We start from the raw sequence: 21,292 nt of genomic DNA, 5'->3' as shown, positions 1-21,292 counted from the left end.
AAACAAGAAGATTGATGACGTATTATAAATAAAATAATTTGTACAAAGTTCGGAAAAAGAAAAAAAGAGGAAAAATTACTCATTCATTTGAATGTCATTGTTCGGCTGACTTACTTCTGCATTCATAACTTCATTTTGTTGCTGTTCTGCATTTGCATCATTCGTTGTCATCTTTTCGTCTTCTTGATCGACTCCATGACCTGATTTATGAAGCCAATGATTGAGTCTTTTTAATCTATTCTCATTTGTCGTCTTCAAATTATGATTATATTTCCTTCCATTAGCAAATCTCATTCCTGGTCCTTGCACATTATTACCAAACTTTCTGATTACGAAACTATCTTCTGTTTTTGGTACGAAGAACATTCTATATGTTCTCATGCAAATACGCATTTCTAAACCATTAGAATATTCAGATTTATCAAGTATCTCTTCAGGTTCTTCATGATTACTCTCTTCTTCTTCATTTATTTGAGTATTAGATGTTGGAATATTGCGATATAAGAATGGTGATGTCAAATCTGTCAATAGACCTTCAGTTGGTGTCTGAAGTAAGTAAGATTGGATGTAGTAAGTCCACCTTTGATCTTTAGTTTGCTTGCGTTCATCAATATCAATAGTCAAATCTTCCCTCGCTAATAGTTGCATTCTCAATTCTTTCGTAGATGCAATCCATTCAATTCGATAAAGTGGCTCATCTGTTCCTATAATCCGTTGAGCTTTATTACGGTAGATGAATTGACGCGAGTTCGAACTAGATGGTTCCTTCCTTTCAATCTGTAATACATTAAGTAGTTCTTGACATTTCGTGTCGACTGCTATGCTGCCCAATTGCTTCAGTATTTGTGATATCAACTTATCGACTGTAAACATTGGGTATGCACTTGTGCCAAACATCCATCTCAAACTCTCCTCAAATAAGTTTTGATCTATTTCGCCTTCGAACAATCTCTCGCAAAGTTCAAGCAAGTAGTCATAATAATGCGCACTTGCTGGCGTTTCTTGACCGTTCACTGAAGTATTTTCGAGTAATGATATACCGACAGCTTGTGGTACTGATGTATCATTCAATCCTAAATCTTTTGCTAATGGGTTCATCGGTTTGTAATTAGTCGTAGTGAGCTTTTGAGCCGTTAATTTGAACGAATACAGTCGATTATAAAGTATCTAAATAATAGTTAGTATTTCACTTTGAAAGCCACCTTCTTTTACTTACATACAACAACCTGAAGGCAATGTAGTAGGTAGAATTACAGAAGAAGTTAAGGTGTTTGCGCTTTGGTGTGGCGTCATTGGTAACTTGAGTATGCACAACTGAAGCTTGTTCGGCAGTGATGTTAGTCCATGGCTTGTCTGCATCTCTGGTGGCTGGACTATCTGCGCGTTCCTGCACACCGTTTAGTTGCATCTCTTCATCACCATCTTTGCTGGTGTTGGTTCTACCTCCAGCCGGACTAATATACTGGTTGAACTTTTCTTCATCAATTCTAAAGAATGATTGAATGAGATCTCTCAAAACAGTCTCAAATCTGTCCTTTTCTGCTGCTGAATACACAGATTGGTTGTTTGAGTTGTAATAAGATGCTGAAATGCTGTTGCCATTGCTAGATGATGGCGGGACCGGTCTATCAACAAATGCGAGTATAAGTTTGACGGCATCAAAAAGTACACCTTGATCTTCAATGATGAAACCCATTTGATATCTTGATCTGATAGGACCTGTGGACGAGCTCATTGGGAACAATGTTGATTTACGCTTCTGGATTTGCTCTTTACGGAGAGTTTCAATCTCGAGGATCAATTGTTTGGAAGTCAAGTTCTTTTTCTCGTTTTGCTTCCAGACAATACCTTGATGGTCTAATGACTTATAATAATTACGTGCGTCTAGCTCTCTCCAGACTTTGTTCCACTCTCTTTGAGCTCTCTTCCATTCTTCGTCTTTGGCTTTTAGTCTGTTTAATACAACTGGAACAGCAACTGATGGATTTTCATGCAGGGCATTGATAATTTCAAGACCATGCTCCTGACCATAGACCTTCTTGATGATACGCTGGTAGATAGACTTAGACTGACCACCCAAACCAGGCTTCAATCTGAATGAGGCACGTTCTTCGCTATCCATGGCTGCAATTCTAGCGGCGATAGGCTCAAGAAGGGTGATCGTACGAAGGTTAGCCTCAATGTGATAGTCATATTCATGACGCTCTTCCTCAGATTTGTGAAGTGCCTCCTCGAAATGGTTCTTACGGTGTGCAACGAAACCGGAGTCTTCAGAGGCCCATGTTGGGTGACTGACCCATTCGTCATTTAGGACTTCCCAGCACATAGCATCACGACCAGAGCAACTAAGGCTGACTTCCTATTAAAGTTGAGCATTCACCTTATTCAAGGACCAGTCACTTACCGATTGTGGTAATTTACGATAGCTTGCACCATACTTTTTGCACTCTTCTAACTCAATTTTTGGACGCTCGATAGCAGGGATGTTTTCAATTTGGAAAGTACCACCAGGTCCACCTGAACCAGGACCCGGTACGATGCCGACCATCGCCTTGAAAAAGTCCCACAATTCCTTGCTCTCACCAATGAATAATTGTGAGCGATCGATGAGTGTACGAGCATCGATAATATCTTGTGTAAAAAGGTTTAAAAGTTTCAAGAACTCGTGGTAAGTTGTCTTGTCGTCGATGAATTTTTTGACTCTATCAAAGAAAGCCATTTCTTCGATAGTTGCGAGAGTCTTATCAATTGGGATGGATGGTGGTACAATCGTAGCTGATCTCATAGAAGGTGATTCATAGAGATATGGCTGTGGTTCTTCCATTCTTGCAGTCGAATACGATGGTTGTTGCAGAGGCATAGAGTGGGACATTTGAGATTGAGGAGAAGGTTCTCTGTGAACATATTTTGGCTTCTTTGTCTATTAGATGTTAGTAAAGGGCCATATAGGAAAACGGAAATACTAACCTTTGATTGCTGTTTCTGTGAGGTCTCACTAGTTGGTGCTCTCTTCTTTTTAACCTTGTCATCAATCTTTGGAGTACCTTTTCTGCCGATCCCGCGACTTGAACTCTGCGTGAGATCAACCGAACTAGGAGCAGTTTGCGGAGCCATCTGACCGACCATTTGAAAGAGACCGCCAGATTGGGGAGCATTACCGGTAGTGTCAGGCAGAAATTGTTTGAATTCATCTAATAAATCGGGAGCACCATGAAATAGGTGGTTGACTTGAGCATAAACTTCGTGTATAGTGCGCTGCTCTTTTTGGTAAGTCTGTAAAACTTCCAAGAACATTTTGTAAGTTTCTGGATCTTGATTGAACCTGTTCTTTATTTTATTAACATAGCTGATAGCGTGATTGAATTCAACCGGTGGTTTTTGATTGGCGAGTGTGGAGGCGGCAGTTGGAGTATTAGCGCCTGATTGTTGTGCTTGTACATACTGTGTCGTTGGACTAGGCGGCGGGAGTGTTTCTTGCTGGCTGAGCTGTGGTTGATGTTGGGCTTGCCATGCAGGGAGGAAACTTGCAGAGGCTTGTAAGGTGGTAACACCCATAGGAGTAGTAACGGTGATAGTACCACCGGTTGGATTTGTACCGGATAAGTCGCTGCATTCTATCCTGTAGCCAGGTGGGAGGAAAGTGTTGAAACCTTGAATAAGGGCGGGATGACCACGGAAAAGGGAGGATACCCTGTCAATAACACCTGGGGTATCAATTGACTGGCTTTTGAAGTCCTTCATCGTGTCTAAAAAGTGATTGTAGACTTCTGGACTATCTTGGAAGCGCAGCTTGACCTGGTCTAGGTAACTCAGTGCATCGCGTACGTTCAATGGCCTATAGCCTTCATCTACGGGCTGTTCTGGCTCGTCGTGTTGGTTTTCCATTATGACGGTCCCAGAGAGAGATGGATGAGATCAGCGGATGAAGACAAAAAAGAATGGATAAAAAATGATTTATGTGATTGTATCTCTTTATATTTATTAGTTTTACACTACAATTTGTTAGATTAGTTAGCGTAGTTCGGATAAGCTCACTGATGTTGAGATCTCCAACTAGCGGGGCGTTAGACAGACATTGAAAAGGCAGGCGAGACTCACACTTCTCCTTGTAGCCAGGAACTGACCATTTGCCCTTTTGTACCATGGTGTCGACGGTCTTGGTGATCTCTGGACGAGCAGCAGCGACGTCGTCGAGGGTGAGCTGGTCGAATGGGCGAGCAGATTGGATGTTGTCGAGAGTGGCTTCCAAATCCTTCAATTCCTCTGCGATCTTCTTCTCGGTTTGCTGAGCAGATTCGAGGGCCTTGGCTTCGAATGCGTCGATAGCCTTGTTGACGGCAGCGACGTCGTAGGTTGCTGGCTTGAAGTTCTTTACCTTGCCTTCGAGCTCATCGACAACTGCGCTGTTCTTGAGGGTTGCACGGTAGTGGGCGAAGTCGACGTCTACTTTTTGCTCTGAGAGGTTAGTTAACTGACGCTTAGCCTCATCTGCACGCTTTCTGAAAGCGTTGATTTGGGCGACGGTGTCTAGCTGGTTTTAGTAGACAGCCGAAAGTGAAATCACAACTCACCCTTTCCAAGTCCGATTTGGCTGGTGAGACGAGTAAAGTCCTAGTTAAATTAAAAAACTATTCATGAGAGCCTGATATCTAACTCACGACTGCCTGGCGTGATACTCTGCTGACGTTCATTTCTCCTTCGTGGTAGAGACCAACTAGCTCTGACCAGTCTACCCACAAAAATCTAAAAATGGCGAAAATCGAAGAAATATCTGACGATAAAATTGAGAATATCGACGAAATTATTCAAAAGTCTAATATAAAAGATAAATTAGATAGCCACCCCGATGATGATCTCGAAATAGGTGAAGTCTTTGCCGCCATTCTCTATATTATACCCTTTAGGTCCGTATATTAGCGTCGCGTGTGTATATCTAACAAACATCAGCTTCCTATATCTTCTCATGGACCTCCTCGTCTCAGCTCAGTACAACCAGTGGCCATCATTCAAGGAAGAGGCGATTCAGATGGCAAAAGCAATTCCTTGTTAGTCTAGCGCATTTATTCCTTACAACACTAATTAAGTTCTACAAGTGATCTCTCTAATCATCTTCTACTGTAAGTCCGAATAAAATAAACACTGAGACAATCAGCAACTAACTGATCCATAAAGCCAATAGATATGCCAACAAATTTTGGATGCAAATTATATATTTATTATCTTCAATAGCTTTGGGTATTAGTCTCATAAAACTCATAAATGACGCACCAAGCTATCAAATCATAAAGAGAGCACCATCTATTGGCATGTTATGGGTTTATACCGTCGTCCAAGCAAAATTATCATACGCCGTCATCAGTTGCATTATCATAGCAGTTTGGGTTAAACAATCCGATGAAAAAATTATGTATTAATCTAATTTATTTTGGCTGCGATGCCTTTGGTAAAAACCACATGAATGCTTGTAATAATTTGAATCCTGCCACTACGGCCAACCCTCCTCTTAAATTCGTTTTAGCGTAGAGGAACATCTCACCCACACCTGCACCAATGCACAGTGAAACAATACCAATCATTCTGGTATCTCTTGCTGCTGACCGCAACTTAAAAATGTTTGGATCGCTTGCAATTTGACTCAATGTTGCTGTGAACGCAACAGTTGTAGCAAATGCAGGCGAAGTTAGCTTCTGTGAAGCACCACTTTGCATACCCATAGACCAGGCTGCTAAAGCCAATACAGCTGGGAAATACCGAAACGTAGGCAGTTCATCCTCCGGTCTCGTGAGTAAAATTGCCGAGGCACCCCAGAGGAAACAACTCTGTATGACGGAACTAATGAATAAAGACTTTCTCGTACGACCGCCAAAGTAATTTGCCAACCTCGCGCTCATAAATGATCCTAGAAAGAAAGCGCATATTGATATGACCCTCTCGAGTGTGAGTAACGGTTCCCTTATATAATCAGGGAGCATATATTGAGCGATATTACCGGAGAACTGAACCATATTACCAGTCTGAAAACCAACCCAGACCTGACTTCTAGAATAGAGAATCAGATCAATAAAACCCGTGAGAAACGATTGCCACGCCAATGGTATAGTGGAGTTGTTGTGTTCTACTTCTTCATTCAGGCTGTAAATTATAAATACATAGATTTATATGTGTGATTATATGACTCACAAATCTGATAGTGAGCGCTTCTCTGGACGAGGAGAAGGTGTAGGTGTCTGTGATTCTTCATCTACATTGGCCATCTTGTTTGAGAGCGTAGGCGACTGCTCGGTCATGGTTATCCGTCAAGCTTATTTTAGCTCGCCGAGACTAAATCTTCTTTGAAGATGACGCTTAAGCACGAATAAATTATATTCAAAGGTGTGATGTTAAAATAAATAAAGTGTATTATACCTCTTTGTCTAGCTATAATCACCCGTGTAATTCCGAGAATTTCTTGGTATTCTCGGAGCCTGTACTTCGAGAATCTACTCATAAGTTGGAACTTGTTTTAGGACATTCAAGTGTCAGAATGAACTTGCTAGGAAATATTTTCCATAAAGACTCCCACTCTCATAAACAGTCCTACGATTTCGGACAAGTGAGTGCTTGGCCTGCTTATCAACTTTTCTCAGACATTATACAGGTACTTGGACAAGGTGGCTTTGGCGTCGTTAGCAAAGCACACGATAAAGAAGCAAATAAGGATGTTGCCATTAAGAAAGTTCCTAAAAAGTCAATAAAGAGTGCGTCTTTATCATTTCCACTCGAATCACACACTAACAATTTCTAGACAGAGAAGCATATAGGCGCTTGTTGAACTTTATGAGGGACGACATGAAGCATCCTAACACTATACACCTTATCGAATGGTTCAGCAGCTCAAGTTCCTACTACCTCGTCTTTGAACTCGCTTCGGGCGGTGACCTCATCGATAGGATTAATTCAGCTGGTGAGATTGTCATATGACGTACAAATATATGCTAATAACCGGACAGGTGGACATCTCTATGAGGATGAAGCACGTCAGACTATTACTTCCATTCTCCAAGCGACTCAGTACTTGCATGAGCGAAATGTACTACACAGAGACATCAAACTGGATAATTATCTATACAAATCGAAAGAAGCTCCAGCTAGCGAGGTTATTCTAATCGATTTCGGTCAAGCTGTCCTGCTCCCCTCCAATGACGTACAATTACTCGAACCCTGCGGTAGCCCAACATACGTAGCACCAGAAATCTACAACTATAGGGGATACTCATTTCCTGCCGACATGTGGGCAATTGGAACTATCGCATTCAACTTGCTCTCTGGCAGATCGCTTTATTCGTCTGCGAATCCACACATTATCGAAGATGAGACTAAAAGATTCACTGATGTGAAATTTAATGATACATTCTGGCATGATGTCTCAGATCTAGGTTCGTAAATGATCTACCAACGTGTGTTATATCTGACAACTTTTATCAGCTAAGGATTTCATCAGAAAGTTGCTCACACCAAACCCAGTAGATAGGATGACAGTAGAAGAGGCTCTCAACCATGGTTGGATTAAGAACGTAAAGGCACCACAACAAGCAACAAAGAAAGTATCATTCACGCTTGATGCACATGCACCAATTGCACGTGTGGAGAAAGGCGATACATTAAGGTTCAATAAGGGCCATAAACCAGACGATCTTCTCGACCTGGAGGGATCCACATCTGGAGAGGCGACACCAAAACAACGTTCAGGAAGTGCAACACCTATACCATACGATGCTAAGACCGTTAGAGAGCGTAACAATGGCGATAAAGTGATGCTTCCTGGACAACTACATAAGAAGTTGAGTAAGGTTGTCGATGATGACAGTTAATAGTTTGTGTATCATAATTGTTCTAATTGTTCTGTATTTTTAATTAATCACCGTTTAGTTATAATAGATGCATTATATTACGTATTGCCTAAATTGTGAATGCGACAATAATCTCATGTTTAGCCATAGAGTCGAGGAATTTTAAGAGACGAACGTTCAATGTTGTTAGTAGTTATATTGAAAATGCGTGAAGGTATGTTTATTTGTATATGATTTATCAAAGATATCGCATTAAGAAACGCGTATCATAGTAAACTATAACGGGTAATATCAATTAAATGATAACAATGCTCAGAATGTAAAATCTAAGACAGCCGAAAGCTTATTTTATCTCAAGACGGAATATGTCTTAATCATCGCGAATGAATCTTCATAGTTCGCTATCTTCAGGAATGTGAGTCAATTAGTTTGATATCCTGTATTGATACATTCTTTGTGCGACATGAAAGCTCTGTGTATATTAATCGCTGCTGTAGCAGTGGCTACAGCAAGTCCAATACAATACAAGGCGTTCGTACCAGTTGGACTAGGGAAGAATCATATAAACAGTACTAATACAAGTCATCCAATACATCCACATAATGCAACGTTCCATAATGCGACACATTACGCACCAATAAACGTTGGGCTGTGAGTATAATAGAGCGCTGTATACAAAAGCTGACAGACTATACAGACCAGGATCCAGCTTCAATTAATAAATCAATTAGTTTTGTAGATTATACATTTAGTTATCATTCTTGCTATCTATCTTCCATGACTGGAAATGGAACAAACTCAGGCAGGAAGCAGAGCCTAAATATAAAACTATTTAAGGAATCAGGTATAGACGATAAGCAATTAGAATACATTTCTAGCTCTTCATCGTCCACCTCGACGAATTTACCACAAATCCACACTACAGCACCTCCAACTTTACCTATACGGCGTAAATCTTTCAAGTTGAATGCCAAATCGAGCAGATTCCAGAATAGATCACCGTCTGAGCGTAGATCTTACTCGCCCCAATCATCTAGACACTCACAAGCAAGTTACGAAACCGACGACTACTTCGATCATCCAAGCAGTGAAGATTCACTCACGCAATCCGATTCTGATCTCGATCAGTCAGAATCCAGTGATTACGATTACGATGTGGGTAACACCATTTTATGACAGCTCGAGTGTTGACAACTATCAGTTAAACGTACAGGAGGATGACGATAGTGGTTTACCTTCCGTCCCTTTAAAGCCATTCAAGAATCAAGTTGGTGGCCACCATCCTATTTTCCGCTTCTCACGCAGAGCGGTCTGCAAGCCACTTGTGAGAAGGGAGAATCAGTTTTATGAATCGATAGAGCGTGATCATCCCCTATTGTTACAGTATATACCACAGTATCTTGGTGTCCTCAATGTTACTTTCGTCAAGCAGTGTTCGTCGCCTACACTCGAGACTGTTGATAAGCTCGACAATCTAGACATAGATCAGTACAAGCCTATACTTGGTCGATCGGAGAGTTCGGAAGTACCTTACGTATCTGATCGCAAGTCTGGCCAAAGGGCATTTAGTCGCTCGCTTGAACATTACAGAACCGGATCTGAGGAGGAAATACCTCAGGTTAAGTTCGAGCGTAACACACACCTAATTCCCAATTGGATGCTCAGAAGATCTGGGTTGAATAACGGCCACAATGGGAAGGACCGCACAAGTTCTATGTCAGTAATGTCGGAAGATGAGACATCACCGCATACGTCGAGCCATAAACTCTCTCTGCATAGGAAGAACAGTTTGCCTTCAACACATTCAAGGAAATTGAGAGATGAGCATAGTCCATCTCCTTCATCTTCGTCAATCACTATCACACCTATAAACACACCATCGCATAAGTCAGATAAACCAGATTACGGTCTACCAAAGTCTCAATCTGATATTTACCCATCAAACTTCTTTGGTGGAAGAGGAGCTACGACAGTCAATAGGCGTCTCCAAGAGCAAGTTCTCAGGGAGGTCTTTTCATCTTCACCTAGAATCATAAGCAAAAAGAGAGGGTACAAACGACGCTCGCGGAAGCCTCATTCAGTTGATGATGGCGATGATGATGATGAGGATGATGATTACCCAAGACGCCATGTTGGTTCACAGCCTTCAAGTTATCGCGAGGAGAGAATGAGATTACGGTCACGTTCGCAAGAACCACCCCCACAGGCACATAGGAGAGTAAGCGTAGGGAGCGAAATGGAACAGCAAGTTTTATTGCGACTGAGAAGCGAATGCGCCGAGGAATGTGCCCTCAAAGCCAAATCTTTCTTGACAAATAGAGTGGACAATGATGATGATGATGAAAGTGAAGATAATAGCGATAGCAGTTCAGATCGTAACTCAAGCACCTCAATATCTGACCACACTGACGTACCGTCCGGCAGGTCAATCAGGAAACGTCGTTCGCATTTCTTATTATCTGTTGACGAAGATACTGCTCGTAAGGGCAACGTCGATAGTGGAGACGTATTTGCTATGGAGGAAGTTGATAGTGATAGGAATAACTTATGTCCTACGACGTCTTTCAAAATTACTACAACGCCAACAAAAAACAGACGTGATCAATTACATAGATCGAGATCGAGATCTCTCAATGGTGGTGAAAGATCACTTGAATCGTCGAATGTCTTTAGTGTTGGTATTGCAGAAGCCAAGCATGGTTCACCTCAACAACCCCAACAGCGTAATTTACGTCCAGGAATTGACCAAATGAACACACAGTCATCACCTATTTACCACTCAGCTGAAATTTTACCCAAAGCAAGTAATTCGTCGGGATCGACCTCAGGAAGTGGTATAGATGTTAGAGGTAGTACAACATCATCAGCTATGACAGCTTCAATAAGAGAGAAGAGTAATGGAATTGATGGTGAACCTAAAAGCTCGCCCGATGATAGCCAAGTTCAGACAAATAATTGTCGTACTAGTAGTAGACTTGAACAATTCCTACTTATGGAAGATTTAACAGGCAGATTAAAAGCACCCTGCGTACTCGATCTAAAGATGGGTACTAGGCAGTATGGAGTTGATGCAACAGAAGATAAGAAAGCATCGCAGAGGAAGAAAGCAAAAAAGACTACTTCACATTCACTTGGACTAAGATTATGCGGTACACAAGTATATAACGTCCGCAAAAACGAGTATACGTTCCAAGATAAATACTTTGGTAGGAATGTACAAGCGAACAATTTCACAGAATCTTTATCAGCGTTTTTATACAATGGTGAAAGAATACTTGTTCATCATATACCAGATATCTTAGCAAAGTTATACAAATTAGCGAGAATAATTTCTAGATTGGATGGTTATAGATTTTACGCTAGTTCACTATTATTTTTGTATGATGGTGATGCAAAAATTCAGAGAAGATTAAGTGAATCATTTAGTAGACAACGTAGTATTCCAAAATCATCAAAGAATCGTAGAAGGAAGGGTGAAATTAATATAAAGATTATTGATTTTGCTCATTGTACGACTGGAAAGGACTTTCTTCCGCCGTTACCGCAAGGAGTTGGCAATGACCTTCCTAGAATAAAAGAAGGAGGGTATAATGCCAAAGTTGACCTAGATACTGGTATGCTCTATGCGCGTTATCCACCAAAGCATCCGACTGAACCTGATTATGGATATTTAATAGGATTGTTGAATCTCTGCAAGTCGTTCAGGGAGATATGGGATGCAGAAAGAGAGAGAATGTTTATGTTAGCTGAACAAGGAATACTTGCACCAGATGAGGATCTTTTGGGTGACTTATACGTCAATGACGAGCATGGTGTGTTTGTCTTGAAAATAAGAGCGATACTAACGAGATACACAGTATTTGATGAGATATTTAATACAGATAAAGACTACCAATCTAATTAATTTATTCGTGTACATATTATATATTTGTTCTCTGTTCATTACGTTCAACTCGTGAAGCAAAAGAGAAGATGGTGGGAGAAAGAAAGAAAGAGAAGAATACCGGCTAACTAATATTAGACAAACTACAGCTTGTATTCTGTGCATGGTTTGGTGATACTAGACAGTGAAGGAAACAGAGTGATGGCTAAGTACTACGACAAGAACCAACAAACGAATCTCAAAGAGCAACGAACATTTGAGAAGGGGTTATTCGATAAGACGAGTAAAGGGAATGGTGCGTCCTCCGTTGCTACGTGTAGCCGTAGTCACTGATGTGTATCTCTATCAACAGGCGATATAATACTCTACAACGACAAACTGATATTATACAAATCAATGATGGACTTGATAGTCTATTTGATAGCGCCATCAGAGGAGAATGAGCTTATGCTGTCTAGTGCACTCAACGGTTTCATCGACGGTATAAGCCTCCTACTTAGACACCAGCTAGAGAAGACGTCCGTTATCGAGAACTTGGACATGGTTCTTTTAGCCCTCGATGAATCAATCGATGACGGTATCATCCTAGAGACAGATTCTAACGCGATAGCCAGCAGGGTATCTAGACCTAAAGCAGATACCAACGAAATACAAATTAATGAGCAGACTATCGTACGTCTTCTTACAGTCATTTACTCTGCTGACGTAGCTACAGATGCGTGCTTTCGACATGGTCAAAGACCGTGTATCCAAAATACAACTCTAGTGATCTTTCTTTTGTATCTTTGTCATTTATATCCCGTTCATCTCCTCCTCATCTCTCAAAATTCCTTCTTAATCGACGTCCACGATCTATGAACGTATTCCAGCTAGATCAGAAGCACGAGCTTTATAAATTCAATAACAATCTACAATCTCTACCAAGGACTCACATAAATCATCTCAAAATATCTCTCCTCCGTCTACGCTCTTTTTATCTCTATTTATTAGATGATGTAGATTACAGCACACTCGAGGATGCGATAACGACAGTCAGACATTGGGAGCTCAGTGTCGGTATCCCAGCAGTCGATTTTAACTTCAGTGATAAGAAATATACCTCTAAGTCTCTAAATGCTCATTTGGAACTCTTGGATGAGATACAGATACTCGTAGACAATTATAGCAACATTCATAGCGTCAGTATACCTGCATTCAACCGTACACGCTCGAATGGCAACACCACTGGCAGTTCTACCGGCACGACTAACAATCGTACGAGTACGACAAACAACTCTAACAGCGCATCACAAGCAGCGCAAACAGCTCAACAGCAGCGTAACGATAGCTATGTCGTTATTAACCTCAGTACAATTATTCCTTTGATACTCCCACTCCTGTTTCTCGTATTGAAATGCTTCCTTATGCTGTAAGTGACGAGTTCGTTGATACAGAAATCTCACCTCTCTTTAGGTATATATTTTGTAGACATGGAACTTGGCCAAGGAAGTTGATCCTTGCTACATTGACTATCGGTTATTCAATATGGGAAGCCACAAGGTTTGTGCATATACGTAGACACACTATTAGCCCTCAGGCTCAACGACAAGAGAATAATAATAATAACAATAATGGAGTAAACCAAGAAAATCAAGCAAATCAAGCAAATAATGAAAACGCCTACGATGCGCTCAACCGGGCAGCTCAGATGGCACTTAACAATCCATCAAATCATATACAAACTATTTCCCTCAATCCTTTTGAAAGGCTTCTGGATTACTTAGCTCATATGAATCTAGAATATGAAGCTAGACGATTGAGAATACCTGGACCAGTCGCATCCTCGCAGCCATTACCACCCTTACCTCAAACGAGATCTGGTCATGGGTCACGTCCTCAAAGACAGCCATTGTGGTATACGAGAATCGTCATACCAGTTTCTATTTGCATACTCACTCTCGTTCCAGAGATCGAGAGGAGAAGATCTCGAGCGCTCAAATGGCGCTACAACGCATTCAAAAATATAAAAGCAACTGAGCGTGAAAGAAGAGAACGTGAACGTGTAAATGGAGATGAGAATGGCGGTCTGAGATCACCCCAGATGAGCACTTCACCAGTTACTGCCGATAATGAAGATGAAAGGGTGGCCGAAGACACTCAAGTTGATCATTGGGAGGAATGATTAGTATTTTTTTTTATAATATACAATTTATGTCATTATGAGCAAGGAAGTCACGTACTTCATTTACTTCTGGTATGGCCTCCATTGCACCTGATTTCGTTACTGCGAGTGCGGCTGCCTGTGTTTTGTCAGAATAAACAATATAGTAACATTCACTAACCCCCATAGCATTTCTCAATGCTAATTCCATCGTTGATGTATCGACAGTTTGCATTTTCATACGACATGCCGTAAAGTAACCAGCAAAAGTGTCGCCTGCGCCAGTGCTATCGATAGCATTCACTTTGATAGTTGGAAGTTCGTAATTCGTTGGAATACCCTCTATTTTTATGCGTGCAATTAGACCATTTTCACCGAGAGTGATTATCAAACCCTCTAAAGAACCAGTTGATGGGTTGCTCATGAGTTTATCCAATAGCTCCGCCGAGCTGAGCGATGTAGGATCTTCACCGAATGCCTTCAGTAGGTCAGCTGCTTCACCTGCATTGATGATAAGGTAAGACAAACTCGACCAAGGGAAATTTCGCAATTGAGTAGCATTTGGCATTGGTGATGGGTTGTATATGGTTTTCAAGCCCTGTGAATGTGCGTCAATCAGTGTTGATGTTGTCTCACTATGTACAATTTCCTCTTGAAGTAGCAAAAACTGGTATTTTGATAGTGGGAGTGCATCAGAATAAGACAGCATATTTGTACCGCCAAACAACACAATAGAGTTTTCACCTTCGCTGCTGATCTGTATCGTTGCTCTACCGGATGGTAGACTATTGTTGGTTTTGAGAAGGGAAGTATCAACATTGAAAGATTGTAGGAGAGTTCTTATCCACTCGCCGTCTTCACCTATTTGTCCAGCGAGGGATACAGCAGCTGATGCCTTGGCTAATGCGACAGCCTGGTTCGCACCCTTGCCGCCTGCTTTCTTTGTTATTTTAGTAGAGGCTAATGTCTCGCCTGGTCTGACTATATGTGGTACGCTAAAGAATTCGTCGACGTTGATGCTGCCGAATACTAATGCCATCGTTGAAATAAACAGCGAGGATCGTAATGAGTAAAGGTGCACAAACAGTGGCTACGACCTTGGTGAGTGTGATATGATATCTTATAATGTAAATATATTAATACCTAACGACAGCGCTGTCTAATACCAGCACAGAAGGCTGCACCTACACCCCCAGTAGGTCCACTATTGGGTGCTAGAGGTGTGAAATCAATGGACTTTTGTAAAGAATTCAACGCTAAAACTGGACATCTTATCGCTGGTGTACCAACCCCTACCCAAATCACTATAAACCCAGATAGAACATTCTCATTTACGATACGCTCCCCACCAACGACGCACTTGCTTAAGAAAGTAGCCGGAGATATAGAGAAAGGCACTGGACAGCCTGGACACGAGACTATAGCTACAATATCCGTGAAGCACATCTATGAAGTTGCAAGGATAAAATCTATGGACAAGGATTTAGAAGCCAAAGGGCTTGAGAATGTAGCCAGGAGTGTTATATCTACAGCTAAGAATATGGGAATTGAAGTCGTGTATTAAATATTTATTTTCCTTGTCTTCTCTCTTCCGTCTGCACCATTATTACTGAGATATGAGCACAACTAAAAAACGTAGCAGAGATCAGCAAAATGTTACGAATGATTTCAAATCAAAATTAGAGATAAATACGCCAGCCGAGGAGATCAGCGAGGATGACCAGTCGCTCGTAGAATCTGATGGTGATGAACCTGCAGAATTCCCAGAGATAAACGCAGATAGCGAGGCTAGCGACGACGATGACGCTGATTCATTAGACGATTACGACAGTGACGATGATACTTCACTCGCTTCATTCTCTTCCGTCCCATCGACTTCCTCAAACGTTTCTGATTTCATTGAAAAAGCTACAAAAAAACCTGACGAAACGGATTACTACGCTCAACCAGCAAAACAAAAGCTTGGCTTTGAAGCAACGGCGAGAACCATCAAGTCAGATGCGACAGGCGAAGACAGAACAGTCTATAGGGAAATCGATCCTGGTTACGGCAGTGACAGCTCGACTGAAGACAATCAGAATGCTACCGGTGAAGTTCCTGCAGAATGGTATGAAGATATGCCTCATATTGGTTACGATATCAATGGTAAAAAGATTCTCAAACCTGCTACCAAAGATGAGCTCGAGAGATTCTTGGAGCATACTGAAGGTGAAGCTGACACTGTCCCTTCAAAGAATATGCAACAGGATGTCAAACTTACACAAGATGAATTGCGTCTGATTAGAAGACTCGAACAGGGTCAACTTCCGGATGACGCTTTCGATCCATATGCCGACCAAGTCGAGTTCTTCACTGGAAAGGGTAAAGAAATGATCATGCCAATCTCTGGTGCTCCTGAACCAAAGCGTCGTTTCTTACCATCTAAATGGGAACACGAGAAGGTTTGTCAATGTCCTCATATGGGATTTCCGCTGACTTATCATAGATCATGAAAATCGCTAGAGCTATCAGAGCTGGTAGAATCGTACCAAACAAGCCAAAACCACAACCAAAGCCTTCATTCTATGCTATCTGGTCAAACACCGATGAACACACTCCGCACGTTATGGAAGCTCCTGCACCTCAAGAAGCACCTCCAAAGACTATTGAGTCATTCAACCCACCACCAGAGTATCTATTCAACGACCAAGAGCGTAAAGAATGGGAAGAGACCGAAGAGCAAGACAGAAAACTCAAGTTCATGCCTCAAAAATACTCAAATTTACGTCTGGTACCTGCTTATGCCAACCTTTTGAAAGAGAGATTCGAAAGATGTTTAGATCTTTACTTAGCTCCACGTGTTCGTAGAACTAAGCTCAACATCGATCCTGAATCATTGGTACCTAAGTTACCATCGCCAAGGGAACTCAAGCCATTCCCAATTTACAATGCTATCAGTTATACGCACAACTCACGTGTAAGGTCAATATCTGTAGATCCTACTGGTACTTGGTTAGCTAGTGCTGCTGATGATGGATATGTAAGAGTATGGGAGTTGTCTGTCGGTAGGTGCGCATACAGCTGGGATATCGGTGAAGGTGAACCTGTTCACTCTCTTGAATGGTGTCCTGACAAGGAAGTATCTTTATTAGTAGCGACAAGGTACGTTTGTTATCAACATTAAAGGCCATACTGACACCTTTAAAGCGAGAAACAAGTCGCAGTCTTGTCACCACTTGCTATTGTTACCCCAACTATCGCTAAGAATTCATCGAAGCGTGCCGACTTCGCTTTCGCCAACCCACAAGCAGGTACTACCAAAATACCTGAGATCAAGTACACTCGTCCAAACGAGTCACAACGTGAGAAGGGTATCCTTATCAAGATCGAAGTTCCAGGAACACCAAAGCAAACGGTATGGCATAGAAAAGGTGACTACTTTGCAACAGTTGCTTCAGATGCTGGTAGCAAGTCGGTTTTGATACATCAACTTTCCAAGCATCAATCACAAGCACCATTTAAGCGCAGCAAAGGTAGTGTTCAAAAAGTACAATTCCATCCAACAAGGCCGCAATTCTTCCTCGTCACACAAAGATACGTTAAGTTGTATGATCTAGTTCAACAAACACTTCTCAAGACGCTCTTACCTGGTTTAAGATGGTTGTCTTCAATTGACGTGCATCCGTCTGGTGATAACCTTATCATTGGTAGTTACGACAGGAAAGTCTGTTGGTTCGATTTAGATTTAGGTGACAAACCATACAAGACTATTCGTTATCACAACAGAGCTGTCAGAGCTGTCAAGTACCACCCAACATTGCCATTATTCGCATCTAGCTCTGACGACGGTAGCGTACAAGTCTTCCATGGTAGAGTGTACGATGATTTATCAACAAATGCTCTTATCGTACCGCTTAAGGTGCTCAAATATCACACACTCTCATCAGGATTAGGTGTTTTAGATCTTCATTGGCATCCAACTCAGCCATTCCTCTTCAGTGCAGGAGCTGATGGTGTCGTAAACTTCTACAGTCATTAATAGAATTAAATATATTTATACATTTCCGTTCTCAATTATAAAGTGGTGCGTTTGGATCTAAATTACTCGTTGGCCATGTTTTCGGCTGCTCTGTGTCTTCTCGTGCATCCCAAACATCCTCTGAGCTACGGTTGAGTCTTCGACGAGCCCACCAGTCAGCTCTACGTTCAATCCAGGCTTTAAGTTTCTGTTCATCGTCTAGTTTATTATTAAAGAAGCACCATTTGAAGTCATCCCATGGACGATCACACTTTTTGTATTCAGCATATCTATAGATTGATAGTAGTTGTGGTCTAAGGGCTGTAGTAGCGTTTAATAAATAGCACACACTGGTTCTAGGCAACTCAACTGTAACAACTGAGGTAAGCGTCGAATAGAGAGAGACAAGTTGGTGTACTATTAACGTCAAATTGCTTAGATTGCTGTACTAGTTCGTCTTTGTAAAATTTATCATATTTACGCTCTTCAATTGCTTCTTCATCTCGACTCATCATGGTGGACGAGTTCGAAGAGGGCTATAGTAGAGATAAACAGCATAAATTCAAGCTAGATATATCAAATAGCTTAAATAACGCGTCAACTAGCTCTAGAGATTTGAAAGAGCAGATCATTGATAGCAACGACAGATCATCGATCTTTGAAGCTTATGAAAAGAAACACAGTAGAGATACTGACTATAGAAGCCTAGATAGTCGCTCACAGAGGCAATCCCACCATCCCCGTAACGGTTTCGCGGAACGAGATCCTCAGCCAGTCTATAGAGATAAGAGTAACTCGGGTTATTATACACAATCAAATAGACCATCTTCCGTTAGAATGTCTTCCGCCAACTATGACAACAGCCGTTCACCTGACGAACATAGGTATTCGTCCAATGCAGAAAGACATGACAGTTGGTATAGACAAAGCGGTAGTTCTTTCGCGAAGACGAGATCTGACAAATATGATTCTGCAAGAAACGATAATGAGACCTATTTCGATACCATGAGCGCATCAACCAGTCGCGATTCAGGTTTTAATGATGATTTCAGAAGTAGAAGTCGTGATTTTGACAACTACAGTGACGATTATTATTCAAGAAGATACAGCGGTGATCATAGACCTAGACGACCACCGTCTGGTTATACAGGTAACTATCAAGGAAGAAATTTCGATCCGAATTATCATGAGAAGCGTAGACCACGTCCTAGTCACCCAGATGATATCTGTAGGTGTTCCTTCTGCAAAATGTAACTCATTAACATACGAAAAAGCCACTCGACCTTCCCGAGAATACGAAACTACCAGAACTTCTCAATACCCCCCACAAGATTCACAAGCTAAACGGGTTACGACCTTCTCACCTACGCAAACACCCAGCTCATCTTCACCTCCACGCAAGATACCCGATCCCACTAAACCGCCATTCAAAAAAGAAACAGATGAGAACTGGGTCGTAACGGATTGTGAAGTTGATAAAGAGGGTAAGAGGATAAAAAAGATAACTAAGAAGCGAATAAATGGAGAAGGACTCAATGGTGTAAGTGATCCACGTAAAAATATCGAAAGATATAAGAGACGTCTCGATACAAGGCGATTATGTGTCCATGAATTACTCTTAATAAAGGACTACCCTCACGACAACTATTCAATAGTCCCACAATTACCAACTGGTGTATGCATTAAAGGTTTATCACCTGCCTTGACGGAGGGCGAACTAAACAACTACTTCAAAGGACTATATAAATCTGTACTGAAAAAGTTGACGTTACACTACGATAGAAGATCTGGAGTCTCACTGGGTGTAGTTTGGATAAAGTTCTCTGATGGTTTTGCTACTGAGAATTGTATCAAGGAGTTGAATGGACACAAGGATTTTAACCTTGGTAAAGCATACATTGGTTCAACTCCACCTATTCAAGTAAAAGCTGATGATGATGGTAAACTTTTCAAAACTGTAGTTGAAGATATATACAAACGTCGCGAAGAAGAAGAAAAGAACCGAGTCGCGAAGAGGAAAGAGGAAGAGAAGAAGAAGCGGGAAAGTCAAATGTCAAAAAAACCACCACTTCCTCAACCAACTCAAACACCAAAAGTTTTACCAACGCCATCAACAAAGATTGGATTTAATCCTAATCAACAGACGCCCAGCAGACCTGGTGTCAGGACGTCATGGCTTGGTAGTGCAAGTAGGCCTTCGTCGTTGTCGCATACACCTTCACATCCAAAACCTATCCAGATGCCAAAAGCCGGTAGTGAGGATACTGAAGATGAAGACGAAGATGAGCATGACGAAGATGAAATTTACAAGGGAAGATCGGACAACATGCTCACAAGGAAGAGAGAATCACCAGTTAAGAAGTCTCAACAAGATGTAACCACTATGGATGAAGGTAAAAAAGAGGTTGAGCTTTCGATTGATGATAAGATCAAGAAGAATGGCAATGCCCATATCTTTATCGATAAATCTAGTCTACCTGTCCAATCGGTGGATGTTGTCGATGTTCGCGCCTTCTTCGGTCAATTCAAAGTAGCGGATGTAAGTTTGGCATTTTCATCGCTGATGACAATCTGAACTCATTAATCATAGGTTCTCAAAAATGATGAAGGATGGTACGTCCTGTTCGCCAAGCCCGGCGTTGCTGGACGTGCTACCACCACTTCGGATGGCAGGCAATGCTCTGGATTTACTATGCATCTACAACTACGTGATCCACAAGCTCAAGAACTTGAATCGCATAATGAAATTAGGAAGGACAACGTTAAGCTATCAGATAAGCGTGTCTTATCTGAAGAGCCAATTGACGAACCTCATGTGACGAAAGAAGAAGCTCTATCGAAGACAAAGCGCGGTCGTATCGTTAAATCGGTTAGACGCAACGTTGACTTTACGAGTAGCGAAGAAGAAGATGACACACTCGTTGAGTTTGAAAATATCTTCGGTGAAAGCAAAGAGAAAGTCAACAAGAAGTTGAGTAAATTGAAGGGTGCAACAACTACAAAGAAAACGCGCAAACCAAGCAAAAATAGCATAGCCGGAAAAAGGTCACAATCGCCGGCTGTTTCAACAACTTCTACACAGTCCACCACGACAGCTTCTCATACAGTTGCAACCACAGTTACTAGAACCGCATTTTCACCGGATATTGAACCTCTTTCTGAGCCAAGCAGACCATACACTGAAGGTAATCCACTCGATACCGATTTGATAGTTTCCGAAGAAGATAAATACTATCTGAAGACAGTTTTGGATAGGCATGAGAGAAAATTACCCAGTAACATTGAAACACTTCTACAAATTCACGCCTACACGCCTCCAGATTGGAAGGATGATTTGAAGTTCTCGATCTACAACAGTCCCGAAAAAGCTAGCGGTAACGCACCGTGGAGGCCCTCTGTACATGCCACTGGTAGTGCACGATCTGAAGGCGTGTATCCAATAC

General features: G+C 41.6%; 13 protein-coding genes across 13 annotated transcripts; 8 read left to right on the top strand and 5 right to left on the bottom strand.

The window, feature by feature from the left end:
- Positions 1 to 18: 18 nt before the first annotated feature.
- Positions 19 to 3,891, bottom strand: WALSEDRAFT_60595 (hypothetical protein). The gene is made up of 4 exons (XM_006958753.1): positions 2,968 to 3,891; positions 2,405 to 2,920; positions 1,217 to 2,359; positions 19 to 1,167 (listed from the first exon to the last, which is right to left on the bottom strand). Exons 1-4 carry the CDS (start codon positions 3,883 to 3,885, stop codon positions 76 to 78), a joined length of 3,669 nt encoding a protein of 1,222 aa, XP_006958815.1. The 5' UTR covers positions 3,886 to 3,891; the 3' UTR covers positions 19 to 75.
- A 41-nt stretch (positions 3,892 to 3,932) lies between these two features.
- Positions 3,933 to 4,712, bottom strand: WALSEDRAFT_32863 (putative ATP synthase D chain, mitochondrial). Its single transcript, XM_006958752.1, has 5 exons — positions 4,659 to 4,712; positions 4,572 to 4,611; positions 4,099 to 4,527; positions 4,036 to 4,053; positions 3,933 to 3,992 (listed from the first exon to the last, which is right to left on the bottom strand). The coding sequence occupies exons 1-5, from the start codon at positions 4,689 to 4,691 to the stop codon at positions 3,988 to 3,990; spliced, it is 525 nt and encodes a 174-aa protein (XP_006958814.1). The 5' UTR covers positions 4,692 to 4,712; the 3' UTR covers positions 3,933 to 3,987.
- On the top strand, positions 4,572 to 6,132 carry WALSEDRAFT_60594 (hypothetical protein). The gene is made up of 4 exons (XM_006958751.1): positions 4,572 to 4,904; positions 4,948 to 5,045; positions 5,094 to 5,117; positions 5,173 to 6,132. The coding sequence occupies exons 1-4, from the start codon at positions 4,750 to 4,752 to the stop codon at positions 5,412 to 5,414; spliced, it is 519 nt and encodes a 172-aa protein (XP_006958813.1). The 5' UTR covers positions 4,572 to 4,749; the 3' UTR covers positions 5,415 to 6,132.
- On the bottom strand, positions 5,277 to 6,283 carry WALSEDRAFT_54722 (hypothetical protein). Its single transcript, XM_006958750.1, has 2 exons — positions 6,181 to 6,283; positions 5,277 to 6,132 (listed from the first exon to the last, which is right to left on the bottom strand). Exons 1-2 carry the CDS (start codon positions 6,252 to 6,254, stop codon positions 5,421 to 5,423), a joined length of 786 nt encoding a protein of 261 aa, XP_006958812.1. The 5' UTR covers positions 6,255 to 6,283; the 3' UTR covers positions 5,277 to 5,420.
- Positions 6,284 to 6,523: 240 nt separating this feature from the next.
- WALSEDRAFT_57731 (Pkinase-domain-containing protein) lies at positions 6,524 to 7,906 on the top strand (the record flags this gene model as incomplete). The annotated part of the gene is made up of 5 exons (XM_006958749.1): positions 6,524 to 6,592; positions 6,638 to 6,737; positions 6,785 to 6,943; positions 6,990 to 7,415; positions 7,465 to 7,906. The coding sequence occupies 5 exons, from the start codon at positions 6,524 to 6,526 to the stop codon at positions 7,848 to 7,850; spliced, it is 1,140 nt and encodes a 379-aa protein (XP_006958811.1). The 3' UTR covers positions 7,851 to 7,906.
- A 386-nt stretch (positions 7,907 to 8,292) lies between these two features.
- WALSEDRAFT_64720 (hypothetical protein) lies at positions 8,293 to 8,548 on the top strand (the record flags this gene model as incomplete). The annotated part of the gene is made up of 2 exons (XM_006958748.1): positions 8,293 to 8,480; positions 8,527 to 8,548. 2 exons carry the CDS (start codon positions 8,293 to 8,295, stop codon positions 8,546 to 8,548), a joined length of 210 nt encoding a protein of 69 aa, XP_006958810.1.
- A 512-nt stretch (positions 8,549 to 9,060) lies between these two features.
- Positions 9,061 to 11,520, top strand: WALSEDRAFT_4034 (SAICAR synthase-like protein; the record flags this gene model as incomplete). The annotated part of the gene is made up of 3 exons (XM_006958668.1): positions 9,061 to 9,234; positions 10,777 to 11,254; positions 11,411 to 11,520. Coding segments are annotated over 3 exons (762 nt in total), but the record flags the coding sequence as incomplete, so codon positions are not given.
- Positions 11,521 to 11,766: 246 nt separating this feature from the next.
- On the top strand, positions 11,767 to 12,526 carry WALSEDRAFT_60592 (coatomer protein). Its single transcript, XM_006958747.1, has 4 exons — positions 11,767 to 11,804; positions 11,851 to 12,007; positions 12,065 to 12,384; positions 12,428 to 12,526. The coding sequence occupies exons 1-4, from the start codon at positions 11,802 to 11,804 to the stop codon at positions 12,476 to 12,478; spliced, it is 531 nt and encodes a 176-aa protein (XP_006958809.1). The 5' UTR covers positions 11,767 to 11,801; the 3' UTR covers positions 12,479 to 12,526.
- Positions 12,527 to 12,560: 34 nt separating this feature from the next.
- WALSEDRAFT_69286 (hypothetical protein) lies at positions 12,561 to 14,892 on the top strand. The gene is made up of 2 exons (XM_006958746.1): positions 12,561 to 13,120; positions 13,165 to 14,892. Exons 1-2 carry the CDS (start codon positions 12,567 to 12,569, stop codon positions 13,871 to 13,873), a joined length of 1,263 nt encoding a protein of 420 aa, XP_006958808.1. The 5' UTR covers positions 12,561 to 12,566; the 3' UTR covers positions 13,874 to 14,892.
- WALSEDRAFT_46554 (Ribokinase-like protein) lies at positions 13,186 to 14,892 on the bottom strand (the record flags this gene model as incomplete). The annotated part of the gene is made up of 1 exon (XM_006958745.1): positions 13,186 to 14,892. A coding segment is annotated over one exon (1,006 nt), but the record flags the coding sequence as incomplete, so codon positions are not given.
- A 25-nt stretch (positions 14,893 to 14,917) lies between these two features.
- WALSEDRAFT_54721 (putative mitochondrial ribosomal protein L11) lies at positions 14,918 to 15,418 on the top strand (the record flags this gene model as incomplete). Its single annotated transcript, XM_006958744.1, has 2 exons — positions 14,918 to 14,953; positions 15,006 to 15,418. The coding sequence occupies 2 exons, from the start codon at positions 14,918 to 14,920 to the stop codon at positions 15,414 to 15,416; spliced, it is 447 nt and encodes a 148-aa protein (XP_006958806.1).
- Positions 15,419 to 15,462: 44 nt separating this feature from the next.
- On the top strand, positions 15,463 to 17,898 carry WALSEDRAFT_54720 (BOP1NT-domain-containing protein). The gene is made up of 3 exons (XM_006958743.1): positions 15,463 to 16,293; positions 16,338 to 16,993; positions 17,039 to 17,898. Exons 1-3 carry the CDS (start codon positions 15,469 to 15,471, stop codon positions 17,868 to 17,870), a joined length of 2,313 nt encoding a protein of 770 aa, XP_006958805.1. The 5' UTR covers positions 15,463 to 15,468; the 3' UTR covers positions 17,871 to 17,898.
- A 66-nt stretch (positions 17,899 to 17,964) lies between these two features.
- On the bottom strand, positions 17,965 to 18,262 carry WALSEDRAFT_4122 (hypothetical protein; the record flags this gene model as incomplete). Its single annotated transcript, XM_006958669.1, has 2 exons — positions 17,965 to 18,170; positions 18,220 to 18,262. Coding segments are annotated over 2 exons (249 nt in total), but the record flags the coding sequence as incomplete, so codon positions are not given.
- Between the last annotated feature and the right edge of the window lie 3,030 nt (positions 18,263 to 21,292).

The sequence above is a fragment of the Wallemia mellicola genome (assembly GCF_000263375.1).
Source record: "Wallemia mellicola CBS 633.66 unplaced genomic scaffold WALSEscaffold_12, whole genome shotgun sequence".
In the NCBI taxonomy this organism is placed as follows: Eukaryota; Fungi; Basidiomycota; class Wallemiomycetes; order Wallemiales; family Wallemiaceae; genus Wallemia; species Wallemia mellicola.
This window is presented reverse-complemented; position numbering and strand designations above follow the sequence as displayed.

What these genes read in the sequence shown, in the direction of transcription:
- WALSEDRAFT_32863 (XM_006958752.1), bottom strand. Translation starts at nt 4,691, where the DNA reads ATGAACGTCAGCAGAGTATCACGCCAGGCAGTC. An exon ending in GAGTATCACGCCAGGCAGTC is followed by an intron (nt 4,612 to 4,658) that starts GTGAGTTAGATA and finishes TAATTTAACTAG; the next exon opens with GACTTTACTCGTCTCACCAG. An exon ending in CCAAATCGGACTTGGAAAGG is followed by an intron (nt 4,528 to 4,571) that starts GTGAGTTGTGAT and finishes AAAACCAGCTAG; the next exon opens with ACACCGTCGCCCAAATCAAC.
- WALSEDRAFT_54720 (XM_006958743.1), top strand. Translation starts at nt 15,469, where the DNA reads ATGAGCACAACTAAAAAACGTAGCAGAGATCAGCAAAATGTTACGAAT. An exon ending in CTAAATGGGAACACGAGAAG is followed by an intron (nt 16,294 to 16,337) that starts GTTTGTCAATGT and finishes GACTTATCATAG; the next exon opens with ATCATGAAAATCGCTAGAGC. An exon ending in TCTTTATTAGTAGCGACAAG is followed by an intron (nt 16,994 to 17,038) that starts GTACGTTTGTTA and finishes ACACCTTTAAAG; the next exon opens with CGAGAAACAAGTCGCAGTCT.
- WALSEDRAFT_69286 (XM_006958746.1), top strand. Translation starts at nt 12,567, where the DNA reads ATGAACGTATTCCAGCTAGATCAGAAGCACGAGCTTTATAAATTCAAT. An exon ending in TTGAAATGCTTCCTTATGCT is followed by an intron (nt 13,121 to 13,164) that starts GTAAGTGACGAG and finishes ACCTCTCTTTAG; the next exon opens with GTATATATTTTGTAGACATG.
- WALSEDRAFT_60594 (XM_006958751.1), top strand. Translation starts at nt 4,750, where the DNA reads ATGGCGAAAATCGAAGAAATATCTGACGATAAAATTGAGAATATCGAC. An exon ending in GATGGCAAAAGCAATTCCTT is followed by an intron (nt 5,046 to 5,093) that starts GTTAGTCTAGCG and finishes AAGTTCTACAAG; the next exon opens with TGATCTCTCTAATCATCTTC. An exon ending in CTCTCTAATCATCTTCTACT is followed by an intron (nt 5,118 to 5,172) that starts GTAAGTCCGAAT and finishes TGATCCATAAAG; the next exon opens with CCAATAGATATGCCAACAAA.
- WALSEDRAFT_60592 (XM_006958747.1), top strand. An exon ending in TAAGACGAGTAAAGGGAATG is followed by an intron (nt 12,008 to 12,064) that starts GTGCGTCCTCCG and finishes CTCTATCAACAG; the next exon opens with GCGATATAATACTCTACAAC. An exon ending in AAATTAATGAGCAGACTATC is followed by an intron (nt 12,385 to 12,427) that starts GTACGTCTTCTT and finishes ACGTAGCTACAG; the next exon opens with ATGCGTGCTTTCGACATGGT.
- WALSEDRAFT_54722 (XM_006958750.1), bottom strand. Translation starts at nt 6,254, where the DNA reads ATGGCCAATGTAGATGAAGAATCACAGACACCTACACCTTCTCCTCGT. An exon ending in AAGCGCTCACTATCAGATTT is followed by an intron (nt 6,133 to 6,180) that starts GTGAGTCATATA and finishes TATAATTTACAG; the next exon opens with CCTGAATGAAGAAGTAGAAC.
- WALSEDRAFT_60595 (XM_006958753.1), bottom strand. Translation starts at nt 3,885, where the DNA reads ATGGAAAACCAACACGACGAGCCAGAACAGCCCGTAGATGAAGGCTAT. An exon ending in CACAGAAACAGCAATCAAAG is followed by an intron (nt 2,921 to 2,967) that starts GTTAGTATTTCC and finishes AACATCTAATAG; the next exon opens with ACAAAGAAGCCAAAATATGT. An exon ending in ATCGTAAATTACCACAATCG is followed by an intron (nt 2,360 to 2,404) that starts GTAAGTGACTGG and finishes CAACTTTAATAG; the next exon opens with GAAGTCAGCCTTAGTTGCTC.